Raw genomic sequence first — 16,344 nt, forward strand, 5'->3', positions numbered from 1 at the left:
GGTGTTGCACAAGAGCTTGCACAAACTGAACCCTACATAGTCTTTACATTTTCTGCTGCTCATGGCTGAATCCAAGCCATTGCCCTCAGTGCTTCCATGGCTGCAAGTACATAGCTGTTGATCAGCACTTTGATTTTAGGGGGGTTTCAACTAAGTAAGGAGAATGTATAATTGAAAGTTCCTGTGAGTAAAATTAAGGTTTGGCAAATAATACTGTGGCAAGAACTGGTAAAATCTTCAGATCCTGTTAGGAATAGCAATGTGCTTCATCCAGGGGGTGTAAAAGTCCTCTGGTTGATGGTATTGCTCTCAATTTGTGGTCTAACTGCTATTTTGCCTGTTCTAAATTATATTATAAATATTTTGTACATGTGTGTTCTTTTACTTCTTACTTTTGATTGTTACTTCCCCCCCTCCCCCTAACAGAATTCAGTTGTCTTCACCCTGCCTTTTGGGGTGGGATGGGGGGAAGGAGAGAAGCTGCAGCTTTTGTCTCTACTATTCCAGGTATACTTTTGCCAGCCTGATTTCTGGAGCCTAGTCTGTATATTAAGTGTTCTAAATTGGATCATAAATACTAGTGTTTCCTCATTTTGCTGCCTGGGAACTTTATAAGTGTGTGCCAGCTTGAAGAATGTCACCAATATCACATCAGTTGGAATGTAGCTGATGTAGAATTATGTATGACTTGCCTATAATGACCCTGGGACATATATAATCTAAGCAATTTGTTGAGCATGTGCCAAGAGAAGCCACCCCAGCTGGAAGTGGACAGCGATGCAGATACTAAAATAAGCAACATAGTTTGTTTAAATGGTGAACAAATCATCAATTCTTCACTAAGAGAAAAGAGGCATGAAAGTTTTATTTATTTATTTTTAATGTCCATAAAAATTGAAGAACTGCTAGCTTGGTGTCACAGGCTTAACTGCATACAGGGACTTTGTTGATAATGAAAGCAAAGCTTTACCCTGTTTATGCCAGCTGTGAGATTAACTTTCCAAGCAAATAAATTGGAGGGAGCTTGATAGTAAGAATGTTTTTTTCTAGTTTTGATTGTTAAGTTAGTAACATAATTGTTTGCGCTTCAGGTACAGGAAGCCTAACCAGTTGTAACATAGCTGGAGGCATGGCCCATGGAGAAGACAAATGTCCATAAACCAGTTTTCTGTTGCTTCCAGGCAATTCAGATCAGACATCTCACAGTTCACCTTCATATGATAATTTTTCCTGTGAAGTGTGTATTAGGATTCTCAAATGACCCACTTACGATCCATCTTATGAAAACATTTTGAATTGGTTGCATGGATATTGCCAGAAGTTATGTGTTTTAAGTACAGTGTTCTGCTCTTTCCAAGAAATTACAATCAAACAGGACTTCCATATATTTAAAAGTGTTCATGTGTTCGGTGATGTGGTCACTTATTGAAAACTACTGTTGTGGTCTATCTTAATATAATTGACAAAAAGACATAGTAGTTTTTTGCTAGAAAGGTGCCAACATCAAACAAACCTAGTTCTGCCTGTGCAGTAGCTAGTAGGGCCATGTCCGTATGCTTAAGGATGTAATATGTTTCTACAGACTGGTTTAATGAAGTGCAGGCACTATATAACTATTATCACTTTCCATCTGAAAGTGTCACTGAACTCCAATATGGATGCTATGTCAGCTGTTAATTTGGTCAGCTTTAGCCCTTCTACAGGAAAATTGCAGCACATATAGTTTTTATATGCTGTGTACAGGATGCAGGTTTTCAGTCTGTTGCACATCAATTTTAAATGATAGCATGCAGATAAACTGAACTGTCTGGAAACTGAAATTCCTACATATTACTCTAGCTTTCTTTTACACTGCACCTTAGTTTGGAAGTGAAGCCTATCCATTAATTTTATTGTGTTTTATACATGTATTTTGTCTCTCCTGCTACAGCTGTTGGCTTTTACAGCCCAGTGAAATCTAGAATATTCTTTGTCTAACATGATAACATGCAAGCTGTTTGTTTTTCAGGATTTATAGTTCTGTATTTCTCTTCCAGTTCTTTCTACCCTGGTTTTGTTGCATTTTTGCTTTTAAAAACCATGGAGGACCTGGAACTGAAACTAACCAGCCTCAAGCCTTGCATGCTGTTGAAAGCCTCTTTGTTATAAATATGAACCATTTGAACTCTTCTTTTTCATCCTGGAGTTTAATGGCTTCTCAGAGAAGCTCCAGCTTGGCATATAGACTTTTTAAAAATAAACTTCTTAGCAGAAAGCACCAAATTGCAACATGCCAGCAGTGTAGGTGTTGATTCAGCCTGCTGTTCTGTTTTTTTTTCCCCCTGAAGGTAGCTAAGCAGTGCAGATTGTTGGCGTAAGAGGTGTTCTAGAGTGTGTATACTGCTTGAATTGAATTAATCTTAAACTAGAAAGTTAGTCTCTAATTTGTTGAAAGAGGGAAATACAAGTATGATTGTGTTCTTTGTGTCACTTGAGCACGTATGTTTAAGCTGGTTTAATTATTTCTTCCTGTGTCAAGCACATCCATTCTGGCTCTATAACATAATATTCATCTGATCAGACTTAAGAATAATGCAGAATAAAAGGATAAAAATACAAGTGTAGAAATTATAAAAGCCAGAAAATGTACATTCTTTAAAATCCCCCCAATATTTCTGTCTTTTAGTTTATAAAAAATATGCATTGTAGTGAACAGCCCTGACCTGGATAGCCCAGGATACTCTTATCTTGTCAGATCTCAGAAGCTAAGCAGGGTTAGCTTTGGTCAGGATTTGGATGGGAGACCAACAAGGAATAACACCAGAGTTTTGATGCAGATCCAGGCAGTGGCAGGCCATCTCTTGCTTTAATTATGGGGCCACTATAAGTAATCTGTGACTTGATCCCCACCCCCCGCAAAAAAGGTGAAGAACAGAAGGTATAAAATGTAATGATGACGATGACATTGGATTTATATCCCGCCCTCCACTCCGAATTTCAGAGTCTCAAAGCGGCTCACAATCTCTTTTATCTTCCTCCCCCACAACAGACACCCTGTGAGGTGGGTGGGGCTGAGAGGGCTCTCCCAGCAGCTGCCCTTTCAAGGACAGCCTCTGCCAGAGCTATGGCTGACCCAAGGCCATTCCAGCAGGTGCAAGTGGAGGAGTGGGGAATCAAACCCGGTTCTCCCAGATAGCTCTCCATTCCTGTGGGTTAACCAATACTAACTAGTTTCTTGTTTTGATTAATAGATGTATTAGGAATTTGTGTAAAACTCTATAGAGGTTTATAGAACAACAACATTTTTCTTTGAAACTATATAAATGCACTACTTTGGGCTGAATTTGTCATATTAGACCAGAGGTCCCCAACATGGTGCCCATCAAGTGTTTTTAGAAAGTGGGCATGGTCAGGTGGGGGATTTTGCCCAGCGCAGCTTCTGATTGGTCATTGGAGATTTGATTGGCTATGCAGATTTTTAAAGATGTTGCTTTGGCAGCAGCTGCTACCACAGTATGAGGATCTTCGCTGTGTGATTGAAGGTAAGCTGTGGCAGCAATTTCCTGACTGGTTTTGCCTCCTTCAGCAGCCATTTTGTAGTTGAACCCACCATGTGATGTCAGAATTCCAAAGGTGCTCGCAGGCTCAAAAAGGTTGGAGACCCCTGCACTGGACACTAACATGCCACATCTTGTTGCAGCAAAGTATTGTTAAGTGAAATCAATCATATCTGTTGCATGTTACTAACAACATGTTTATGAATATAAACAGGATACATATTTTTCTTAAGTAGAGCACACTTGCAGCATGTAACGAAAATTCCATGCTTTTAACTTTTTGTTGCCTTTTTCAGCCTAGGTCTAGTGGTTTCTTAATGGGCAAAAAAGGCAGAGTGGCAACCCCCTACCCTCACTTACCAGTTACTTCTACATCGGTTGAATGTGCTTAAGCTGCCAGGGTATGTCAGTGCTTTTGAGAACCAGTCTCTCCGAGAGATCGTTCACTCTGGTTTTGAAGGAGGGAAGTTTGAAATAGCTGAAAAACCATTTTCATAAGCTTATCATAGTATAGCTTGTGAATCACTGATACAAGTGGTTAGCCAGAGTTTTTGCTATCTATCTTCTCTTCCCTTTTCAACTTGCTCTTCTCCTTTAAAAGCTACTGTATTAACTACAAAGAATTTTTAAGATGTGCTTTTTTTCCCCCTTGCCTCAGGTCCAGCAAGACTATGAACCTCTGTTCCAAATGCTTTGCTGGTAAGTGCAGTGTAAAGATTTGGTTTAGAAGGTTGTTTCAGGGTCCCCCCCCCCCATTAAGACAGTTCAAGACCCATAATCAGCTTCCCTGTTGGAGTTTATGTATGGGTATATGTTAATGTACATGCATGAAATCAGATTCTCTCCACTTCAGTGCCCATTTATTGATTCAAGTTTGTTGAAACAATGTATGTGAAAGCAAGAGTCCCTGGTGTAGGATGTCACCAAACAAATCTTCCCATGAAATTAACAAGTTGCTTTCACAGGCATTGTCTAGTTCAAAAGCTTTCCAGACTTCTGTAAAGAGTTCAAACTTCTGCCTTAGAATTTTAAATTCAATAATGGCAGGGTTTTATGGTGCTAGTTAGAATTGTACAATTTCCCCCCATGTTTTATTTTTAACGGAAAATGTTCTGTTTTCTAAAAAAATATTATTTCATAAAATGAATAATAATTAGATGTCATTGCCTTTCCACTTTTAGTTAAGCTTGGGAGTTTCACAGTTGTAATTAATTTTTTTCAGGTTATTACCCAGTAGGAAATGGTTGGGAAAGCATATATATTTTACTGATTTATAAATGGGAGGGAGGGATAAAACTGCAAATATATTACTAAATTTTAAAAATCAGGTTATGGATTTCACTAATAGGCTCTAGAGCAGAGGTGTCAAACTCATTTGTTAAGAGGGCCAGATCTGACATAAATGAGACCTTGCTGGGCCGGGCCACATGTGTACCGATTTAAGATTAGGTAGAAGAGATATAAACTTTATAAAGGACACAAACACAATTGAAGATTTTTTAAAAAAAAATAAAACCTGCTGAAAACATTAGCACTTATTGGTCTTAAAGGAGGTTTCTTTGTATTCCATGGGAGCTGGGCAAAGGAAGCTCTGACTCTTTCCTTCCTTCCTCACGGGACCAAGAGGGGGAAGAGCCTCAGCCAATAGAAGGAAGAGAGGCTTGGCTCCGTAGCTCTGTTGTGGGATTGAGAGATCCTGGCAAAGCAATCTCTGCCTCCCCCACCCTTCCTCCCCAAGAGAGGAATCTCAGCCTATGGAGAAAACAGAGGTTTTGCTGTGCAATTGAGCAAGCCTTGCAAAGCAAGCTGTTACATGGAAGGAAGCAAGAGAGAGGGAAGCAGGTGACAGCCAGTTGCTCAGGGGCCTGATAGGAGCCCTCTGGGGGCCTGATTCAACCCCTGAGCTGCATGTTTGACACCCCTGCTCTAGAGGCCAAATCTGAACCATAGTTAAAATTCTTATGTATGTCTCCTCTCGCATAGTGGAAAGGATATTGTAATCGCTGACCTGATGTGGAGCTAGCAGGCTGTGTTAGTGATGATATGGAGAGTGACTGTGAAACAGAGCTGCCCCAGTGACCTCTGTAGACAAGTGTTCCATTCTATTGCAACATATGAATGGACAACCAGGGTGTGCTAAAATTAGTGGGTCAACAGTTTTTGTTGCCTTTGGGCTTTTTTCTTCAACTTGTACAGTGTAAAGGAAGTACTTGCTATATTATCTTTCTGTTTTTACAGCTATTATTCCAGTAAAAATACTTTCCACATACTTGTTTGAATATGTAACTTTAAACCACACTTGATAAGTGAAAATAAAGATGCTAAATCAGGGTCACGCACAATTTAGGGCACTGGAAAATTTTCCAATTCATATTTTCCAGGAAAATTCATGTCACTGACTAGTTAACATTGTCTTGTATTAGTAGCTTCTGTAATTGAGGTACTGCTGTCCAGTGTATAATTTTCCAGCAGTGAAATGCCTAAATATACTAGCTAATGGTAGCAAGTAATTTCAGTCTTTCCCTTACAATCATTATTATCACTTTTGAATATTTCATATGCTGTATATATGTGTTTTCCATACTTATTTTGTCCTCCCAATGGTCAGTATTCGATTATACAGGGTTAGTGGAGAGTAGAGAGCTATCACCTTGATGCAGTTAGTGTTAGACTAGGATCTGGGAGACCCATGTTCAAATCCCTACTCTGAAATGGAAGCTTGCTGGGTGACCATGGGTCAGCCAGTCTCTCAGCATAACATATGTAACAGGGAAGACTTTGCAAGGACAAAATTGATGAAGAGGCAACAATGTAAGGTGCTTTGAATCTTCACTGGGGAGTCAAGAAGCCTGTATAGGAATAGAACTAGCTTCTTGTACAAGACTGCAGCTAAACAGGATTTTGAATCCTGGTTTCCTAAGTCACAAGTCCCACACTGTCCTATACAAGGCTGCTTAAGGCTCATATGGCCCTCAAAGATGTAGTTATTTAAAAAGCAACATTGGGATGGTTAAAATATTTGTAACCATTCACAGTACTGTTTCTTGGATCAGATTTCTTACAGCCCCGTAGAGTTGTGATAATATAATTAACAGGAGTAACTGACAAGTCTTGTAAACAGCACTAAAGTTCACAGTATTTGGTATCGTTCTCGTCTGTAGAATGGCAAAAACAGTAGTCTATGTTAAAGGCTTTGTGAGAATGAAATGAGGGTTCATGTAAAGTGGAGAATGAGTATGAATGAGGGGACAAACATCCATTATACATATGCCACTTCCTTGGCTGTGGTGAGTGCTTTCCTACTTAACCCGGAGTATGCAACAATTCCTTTTGTGTGGCTGCCTCTCAGCTGTGCAACTCTCATCTCTGAGGATGCTAGATTTTTTTTTTTTTGCAAAGAATATGCTGCAGCATCTTGATTCCTGACTTTGGACTGGAGTGTACTTAACAAATTGCAAGTGTATTCTAGTCCACAAGAACTTATTCTACAATCATTTCATTTAGTTCTGAACAGGCCATGTAGAGGGCAGATTTAAAAATTCACACAATGGAATCAGAGACAGTTGGAGGACAGATTTTTCTACAATCCAAGGGGAAGCCCCACATTCAGCTGCATATGCATTGAATGTAACATGAGAATTATTTAACATATTTAGCGTCACCCCAGGGAGGGGAGAGAGAGAGACTAAACACAGTTAGTAGGAGAGGAAGGTAAAGCTAGATAGAAGAGGAATAGAGAAGGTTAAAAAAGGAAGGCTGAAGCAAGGGAATTGGAAAGGATCAGGTGGAGGCTTCCAGGGAAAGAAAGAATAAATTAGGTACATGGAGAGATTCAGGCTGCCAGTAGAGTCAGAAGAAAAGCCAGTGGGAGAAAAAGAATGTGGAACTTCCTCTGTGTGAGACCTTGTAGTCCTCCTACTTTTACAGCCCTGAATCTCAAAATGCTACAGTACTCTTTTGTGTTGTTACAGTAGACAAGACAGGCATGTTTTTGGTTGCTTTTTAAATAAAAAGATTATAAATTGAAATTAAAAATCTGTAAGAATGTGGTTTATTCTGAGATATACAGTGGATGTATGTCTAAATCTTGAATACTGGACCAAGTGGGATGCTCTGAGATAATCTTCAAGGCTATCTAAGAAGCGGATATGCAGACAAGTTTTACAGGTTATATGCTCTCATTTCCTGCTGTTGCAATCTTTATTGAAGAGCATTTATTTTCAATTTATATATTAACTTTGGACTGCCATTAAAATGGTATGACATTCAGTGGGTCAGTCATCATTGGGTTATACTGTTAACTACCTTCAAAGACTAAAACTATAATGGTTCACTTCCGGTTTTGAACATGTACAAATTGAAGAGACTATATATTTAGTGGATCAAAAGTACACTGTCCAGGTGTTTTGGATGAATGAGAGTAAAAGTATCAAGACAAAATATAATCTGTCTTCCAGCTGTTGTCTTCTGTTACCACATTATGTTTAGGCATCCCTGCTAGTGTGCTTATCATTCTGTCTCTAGAATTTATATAGCTTAGATACTGTAGCACTCTGGGATTTTAGCTGGACCACATAAAGAAGAAAAATGTGATCTTTTAAAATAGAACTTCAACATGAGTCAGAAGGTTAACAAAATGAAACTGAATGACTATAAAATCTATGTGTTAACCTTTGAGACGGCGTCCTTTACCCTACATTAAAAGACTACAAAATGAATGTAAGAAGGAAAGTTTACAATTCTTGATCTTCACTTCATTTTCTTTTTTTTCTTTTTTTAGAAAAAAGAAATCCACACAATGAAAAAGGTTAGTAACTGGACCTTTGGTTGAAATTAATCAAATTTTGGGGGGGATTAGGTCTGCTATCCATTTTCTTTGCGCAAAACTGCATTTATTCCATATTTTATTGAAATATTGAACTATTATTGTAACTATATCAAATATGTCTTAGCTCATGCCTTGTAGGTATTGGGTATAATTTTATTCCTTTCAGCTAAAGCATTATTCAGGCTTCAAAAGAACTTACACTGTATGCAAGTGTAAGGGAGCAGGATTATGCCTTCTGACTCTGCCTTCAAATACCCACATATAGCACTGAACATTTGCAGAGAATCTTACTCAAGCAAGTGTATACACAATCAGCCTTTGGGTTGAATCCTTTTCTAAAGCATCGCTGATGGCATACAAAGCCTATGCATGTGTTCTTGTGAGGCTTGCTGCAGATCTCAGTCAGTGGACATGATACTATCCACTGCTATGTAAATAAACCTTTGCACTGTTGAACAAGGCTTAATTCTTACATATTTCTAACAGTACAATCCTAAGGAGACTTACTCCAGTCTAAGTCCATTGAAATGAATAGGCTTAGACTGGTGTAAGTCTCTTTAGGATTGCACTGTAAATTACTATGATCTGATGCATTCTATAGTGAAAGTATTTTCCTTCCTAAACTAAACTATTCAATGCTGTAGGAAGATGACTCAAGAATGTTTGAAGTAACGTTGCTTAGGAACCCATTTAACCTGTTGAACACAGGCCCAAAAGCTTAGCATCGAAATGATACATTTAAAAATCCTGCATATGGAAATGACATAATTCCTAAACACGAACTGCTTATCTTAATACACTTATAGGGCTTGTAAAAATTTAGTATATATTTTTATTTAGGAAGTATCTAAAGAGATTATTTTGATTTAAATAAATGTCACCCCTTTTGTTTGCTTAGTGAAATCATGATTTAAAATCGATTAACCCTGCTCAGAAAGTAGGGCATAATCCCAAATCAGTGAGGGGTTACAACTAGTGGTAGTAAGTGAAGTAAAAATAGAATACTGTGGCTCAAAAGATTTTGCATTCTGTAACTTTAAATCAGACTAAATTAGTTATTAATGCTTGCAAATAGATAAATTGTTATCAAACAAGGCTTTTTGTTTTAATATAGTTGTGATCTTCATGTAAACATTAAATCTTGCTTAGAATAACTAACAGTGCCATCCTAAGGAGATTTAAACCTTTTCAAGTCCACCGATGTCATTGGACTTTAAAGGGTGTTTGCTGAAGAATATCCTGCAGAATATTAAAATATAGTATGTGGCTTACTGAAATCAAATATTGGTCATAATTAGCATGGTATGTTCACAAATTATTAGGAGCTGATCTGTTGATACAGGCAAATGGCCTTTGATGCATTGCTGAGAGTTGGAGGAGTGAGGAAAACTTGTCAATGTAAGTTGCAGTGGCTGAGTAATTGCCCCAAAGCTGTTCCCTGTCTTTTCAAGGCTATATGAGTAAAGAAGTACATGGAAGTGTCTTGCTCTTCCAAAGGAGAAGATCTGAAATCTACAGCCCAACCTGTAATAAAGAAATGAACAGCAGTAATGGAGAGAAATATTCTCTCCCTTTCCCATCTGAAGTACTTTCACAGAATGGAAAGCGGGGACACTCAAGAGGTGCCAGAAGGAGAAGAAAGCAATAGGCCTATCCTCAAATCTGCTACCTTGCCACTTTCTGTCCCCAGCAAATAAATTTTGCAGCAGATTTGCATGTATTCATTGACAATAGTTTGTCACTGATCAATAGAAATAAACATCATTTAAAGTTGCTTTATCTGTAGTAAGGGCTACTGTTTGCATGCTATCTGTTGAGGGTTTTTTTTACCAAAAGCAAGAGAGATCCTAAGTAAACATTCATAACATTCACACCTAATATGAAAATAAAATGAGGTATGTTTATTAGGGATAGGTGCAAACTGGGAAAATGGAGGTTTGTGGTTTTGAGGTCTCATGAACTACAAACCTTTTCATTTAATGGACCAATTTGTATGGTTTATGGCATGGTAGAATGTTCCCCTGCAAGCTAGTGGCATCAGACTCACAGTGGACTTTCCTGGGATGCCCCTGTATCCGCTTTCCAAGCTGTGTGCAGATTGGCATTGGCAGGGGGGAGATCCTAGGGTCCAACATGCAAAAGGGGGGAATATGTCAAATGGTCCCCCTGCAAGTTAGAGGCATCAAACTCACAGATGACCTCTCCAGGATGCCCCTCCACCTGCTCTTGAAGTTGTTTGCAGATTGGCTTGGGGTGTGTGTGTGAAGAGCCTACGGTCTAATGCACAAAAGGGATCCCCTTTAAATGGTTTTGAAAGCCACTCTGTCACAGCATAACTTGCAAGTGAACTCAGAAGGCATTTAAATGCCTTCTGAATTCACTAGCCAAGTTACGCTGCCATGGCATTGCGACTTGGAGAAGGCATTTAAAGAGACTGCGGTTTCCTTAAATGCCTTCTCCAGGCCCCACTGCCAACTCCAGTGTGTCTGCCGACACAAACTACACAAATCTCCCTATTCAGTTCATGGGAGGTTTGTGGGTTCATGGAGGGGACGGGGAGGATGGCATGAACCTCAGTTCACAAGTCATAAATTTAGGTTCATGAGCCAGTTCTATGCTTATTAAAATGTTGAAAATAAATTTATTTATTTATTTTTGTTGGGGTGACCAAACTTTTTATTTTGCAATATATTGAGATAAATTCATCTCTACAAATTCAAATATATTTCTCCAATACATTACATATTTTCCTCCCCCCCCCCACTCTTATTCATGACCTCCGCCGGTACTTAAAACAAATTAAAAGCATATTAAAGGTAAATTCACACTTGTAAAATCTTTAAAAAGAAAAAAAAATTATCATTCACTAACCTATTCTCTAATAATCACTTAGCACTTATTAAACACAACGCTCATAGTTATTGATTCAGTTCCAGAGTTCCCCCTATCTTAGTCTTATCTTAACTCTCATATATATATGTTTACCAAATAACCATGTTCTACTAATGCTTTTATCACAATATCACAATTCCTCTTTATCATTAAAAGTTCAATTAATGTTATCAAATACTACTAAATAACTTTTCACCATTATAGAATTTTTATACAAAAAGTAATTTTTCAATAACCTTTTCTCTATAATTCGCTTGGTATTCATTACGCACAAAACTCATAGTTATAAAATCAACTCCGGAATTCCCGCTATCTTATTCTTATCTTAACTCATATATGTATAATTACCATGTAACTATATCTTACTAACTAAATAGTCACAATTCCTCTTTATCATTTAAAATTCAGTTAATGTTGTCATAAAAGACTAAATGACTCTTCACCCTCCATTATATTTCCACGTAACTTTGGGATTTACTCCAGTCTTCATTAAACGTCTCCAAATTATGTCATTTAAGATTCTAGTAAGTTTGTCCATTTCACTCCAGTTAAGAACCTTTAAAGCCCAGTCCCATTTTTCAGGTATTCTATCTTGCTTCCACATTTGCGCATACAGTGTTCTTGCAGCTGAAAGCAAATACCACAACAATGTTCTATCTTGCTTCGGAAAGCTTTCCATTTGTAATCCCACCAGAAAGACATCTGGTGCTCTCCTAATGTTATAACCCAAGATTTTCGAGATCTCCTGTTGAATCATTATCCAAAATTGTTTCACAATATCCCTGGGTAGTTTACGCTTTCTGGCAAGCTCTGAATTGACTCTGTATGCATCATCCCATAAACGCTCCTTCTCCTCCGGATCTTCTTCCAAAAATTCAGCTGTAATTGTGACAATATGAGTCTTCACATCCTCTTGTTCATTCTCAGGCACTCCCCTTAGCCGAATCATATTCTCCATCAACTTACAGTCTTGTAGTATTGCTTTTTCTTGCATTTTCTTAATGGTGGCATCTTGATCTCTAATTTTCACTTCTGTTTCAGCAGTCTTTTTAGCTATTGCTTGAGACTCTTTCCTTAGGTCATCAATTTCCTTCTTAAATTCTTTCTTTGCCTCTTCAGCACTGGAGTTTATTTCCTTAGTTAATTTCTTCTCACATCCAGTTATTAAATCACTCATTGCCTTCAATATTCTTCCTTCCATAGCGTACAATTGATCATAAACTTGTTTAGACATTTTACCCTCTCTCACTAAGGCAGCTCTTAACCTTGTAATTCTTGATTCCAACTTTTACTCAGACATTACTGATTGTCCATTACAAATAATGGGTTTTTAATTGGTATCTTCACTCCCCAATCTGATAGTTGCATTTAACAGAACAGAGCATGCCCTTTTCAACAAGCCTAAAAACGCCGTCCTCGAAGCTTCCTAGCTCAAGATATTAATTTTTAAAGTTCCAAGCCTCTCTTTTTAAAAAGTTTTCCTTTTACCCTCTAGGGCTTATTTTCCAATTTCAAGCACATAGTCCATGTTATTTAGCCCTTAGGGGATTGTTTATATAAATTTTGAATCCTTTTATAGTCCACTTTCAAGTTATTTAGTGAAAATATTTTGGCCTTTCTGTAATTAGCCTCCAATGTTTCTCTATGGTTACTGACTCTTGCAAGTATCCGGATACTTGGATGCTCCTCTTCACTCCACACTTACTTCCTGACTCTCTAGCATTGAAGTCTCATAATAATTACAGAAAACGTCATTTCCTGTTTTGAGGAGAGAGACTGCAGCTTTGTTATGACTGGGGTTTTTTCCCGAAGCCACAGGAATTCATAACAGCAAGTATTTTTCTGCACTTTTCTGCTTTCTTTTGAGTCCAAAAAAACCACTTCTACCCCCTTCCACTTCTTGATTTTCCACTTTGAAAAATAGTTCTGGGTCCCAGATCTTCCCTTTTAACAAGCTTAAATTGAACCCGGAGTAGCAGATAAGGATCGTTACCTTATTTAACGATATCTATTCTCTCATTATCCCGTCCACTTTATCTCAGATGTTGTTATAGTCCATAGGAAGTTGAAGCCTTAGTGAGTTTATGTCAATTTAATGACTCCAAGGATTCTTTGTAGGCGATAGAATGCAATTCTTCATCGGGGGAATCTTCAAAGCCGAAAAAAAAAACCCTCCTGGGATCTTTCGTCAGCCAAAGTGAATCCCCCTTGAAATAAACATGCATGCCGTAGACAATTTCCTTTACTGGAAAAAGTAGACAGTAGGCTTTAAAAAGCCTTTTCTGTCCAAAAACAAAGATCCTGGTCTGCTCCACACAGGGAAACAGGACAGCTCACCAAGCTTCAACCCCGGAAGTCCCTAGTTATTTATTTTTGTTGATTTGTATTCCGCCTTTTCCCGCAAGCAGGCTCAGGGTGGATCACAACAAGAGTTAAAATTTAAAACTACATGCTAAAACCATAAAATAAAATAAAACAACACATATATCAAAGGCAGTGGTTCCCATCGGGCACATTCTCTATATCAGTACAGCAGTAGGCCCAGAGATGAAATAATAAATTAAGATAAAATAAAATAGTATCATGGCAGACAAGGGAGGCCAAGCAGATGGAAATAAGGATGTCCACTGCCTCAACTGAAGGCCCGGTCTTGCCTCAACCGAAGGCCCCGTCTTGCAGACCCTATGAAATGGCACCAAATCAGGTAGGGCCCAGATCTCCACAGGGAGCTGATTCCACAAGGCTGGGGCCAAGGCTGAAAAGGCCCTGGCCCTGGTCAGGGCAAGCTGAACTTCCCTTTGGGCCAGGGATGGTCAAAATATGCTACGAAACAGAACACAGCGATCTCTGGGGCACATATGGGAAGAGGCGGTCCCGCAGGTATGTCGGTCCCAGGCCATGTAAGGCTTTAAATGTTAAGACCAAAACCTTGAAGTGGATCTGGTTTTCTGTTGGTAGCCAGTGCAATTGGTGCAGCACTGGCCGGATGCTTGTCCATAGAGGCAATGCAGTTACCAGCCGTGCTGCCGCATTTTGCAGCAGCTGGAGTTTCCGGGTCAGCCGCAAGGGCAAGCCTGTGTAGAGCGAGTTACAGTAGTCCACTCTCGAAGTGACTGTTGCATCAATTGCTGTAGCTAAGTCCTGGGAGGACAGGTAGGGCACTAGTTGTCTCATCTGTCGGAGACAGAAAAAGGCAGATCAAGCAACTGCTGTGATCTGAGCCTCCATGGAAAGTGAGGCATCTAGTATCACTCCCAGGTTCTTCACCTTCTGGGCCAGCACAAGAGGTGCACAATCCAGGGTTGGGAGCCGGATTCCCGACTCTAACCCACCACGGCTCAAGTACAGGACCTTCGTCAGCTGGATTAAGCTTCAGCCACTTAACAACAAGCATCCAGCCACAACTTCTAAGGCCCTGGTCAGATGATCTGGGGCAGAGTCTGAATGGCTGTCCATTAACAGATAGAGCTGGGTGTCATCTGCATAGTGATGACAACCCAGCCCATAACCTCGAGCAATCTGGGCAAGGGGGCGCATATAGATGTTAAACATCATGGACGAGAGAATAGCTCCCTGAGGCATGCCACATTCAAGGGGGTGCCACAAGGAGGTCTGCTCGCCAGCACCACCCTTTGTCACTGACCACGGAGAAAGGAGGAGAACCACAGTAAGGCAACCCCCTGAACTCCCTGTCAGCAAGGCAGTGGGTCATTAGATCATAATCGACTGTGTCAAACACTACTGATAGGTCTAGAAGCAACAGCAGCGCTGATCCACCTTGATCCAGATTCCTTCTGAGGTCATCTGTGAGAGCGACCAGAACAGTCTCCATCCCATGACCAGGGTGGAAGCCAAACTGGAATGGGTCAAGGGCAGATGTATCCTCCAGGAAAGCTTGAAACTGCTCTGCCACCACTTTCTCAGTTATCTTACCCAGAAACAGAAGATTCGAAACTGGGTGGTAATTGGCTGAGAGCATCGGGTCCAAGATGGCTTTTTAAAAAGCGGATGAAACACTGGCTCCTTAAGCCTGGCTGGGGGCGTCCCTGATGACAGGGACAGATTGACAATATCAGCCAAAGGGCCTAGGATACTATCACCACCTGATTTTACAAGTCACGATGGGCATGGATCTAAAGGGCAAGTGGTAGGCTTCACTGCAACCAAGATCCTGTCCACATCTTTCACAGAAAGTCGGTTGAAGTGGTCCAAAATAGGGCCAGAAGACAGACGGGTTTCCAGTTCCCATACTGTATCAATTGTGGCTGGAAGATCTTGGCAGAGAGTCAAAACTTTATCTGCGAAATAAGTCACAAAGGCCTTTCAGCCAATATCCAATTCCCTAACCTTTTAGTTTCCGGTTGGCAATGTAGTTAATGATCGAATCATTCTAAACAATTGGACTGGGCGCGAGTTCACAGACGCAATGGAGGCTGCATAGAGATCTTTCTTAGCAGACTTCACTGCCTTCTCAAGACCTTCATCTCTAGGCTGCATAGAGATCTTTCTTAGCAGACTTCACTGCCTTCTCAAGACCTTCATAAACATTCTATAAGAAGTTCTTAAGTGAGTTTGTATTCTAGGATGTCTAACAAGTTTATTGTGGCATGAACAAAGGCAAGTCTGTAAGAGAAATTCTTCAGTAACTTAATTTTATCTTCAGAGTTTTTTTATATTTTTGTTCCTTTAAAAGTTTGTACCTTTAAAAGACTTTGAGATTTTTTTCCTCCCTCCATCAACCACCTACAAGTGGTCTTCTGAGGTTTCAGATATTTCATAAGACAGGGTTCTCACACTTTTTGAGCCTTTGGATAACTTTGGAGTTCTATCAGAGAGTGATGGGTGCAATTGCAAAACTACTGCCACAGAAAATAGATCCAAACATAAAATAGCTACCACAGGAAGCAGATCCCCACATGCAGTAGAAGCCTAAGTGCAGGGGAGAAAAGGGGTAATTAACAAAAATACAGAGAAGGGGCCATGGCTCAGTGGCAGATCATCTGCTTGGTATGCTGAAAGTCTCAGGTTAATCCCTAGTATCACCAGTGAAAAGGAACAGGTAGGAGGTGGTGTGAAAGACTTCTGCCT

General features: G+C 39.6%; 1 protein-coding gene across 1 annotated transcript in view; it reads left to right on the forward strand.

Moving 5' to 3' along the window:
• Window positions 1-16,344, forward strand: part of ZFAND3 (zinc finger AN1-type containing 3) — a 273,585-nt gene that overhangs the window by 64,512 nt on the left and 192,729 nt on the right. The window contains exons 2-3 of the mRNA XM_060244940.1: window positions 4,195-4,235; window positions 8,317-8,343. Coding sequence (XP_060100923.1) covers window positions 4,195-4,235; window positions 8,317-8,343 — 68 coding nt within the window. The remainder of the gene's footprint in view (window positions 1-4,194; window positions 4,236-8,316; window positions 8,344-16,344) is intronic.

The sequence above is a fragment of the Heteronotia binoei genome, chromosome 1, assembly GCF_032191835.1.
Source record: "Heteronotia binoei isolate CCM8104 ecotype False Entrance Well chromosome 1, APGP_CSIRO_Hbin_v1, whole genome shotgun sequence".
NCBI classification, from domain to species: domain Eukaryota; kingdom Metazoa; phylum Chordata; class Lepidosauria; order Squamata; family Gekkonidae; genus Heteronotia; species Heteronotia binoei.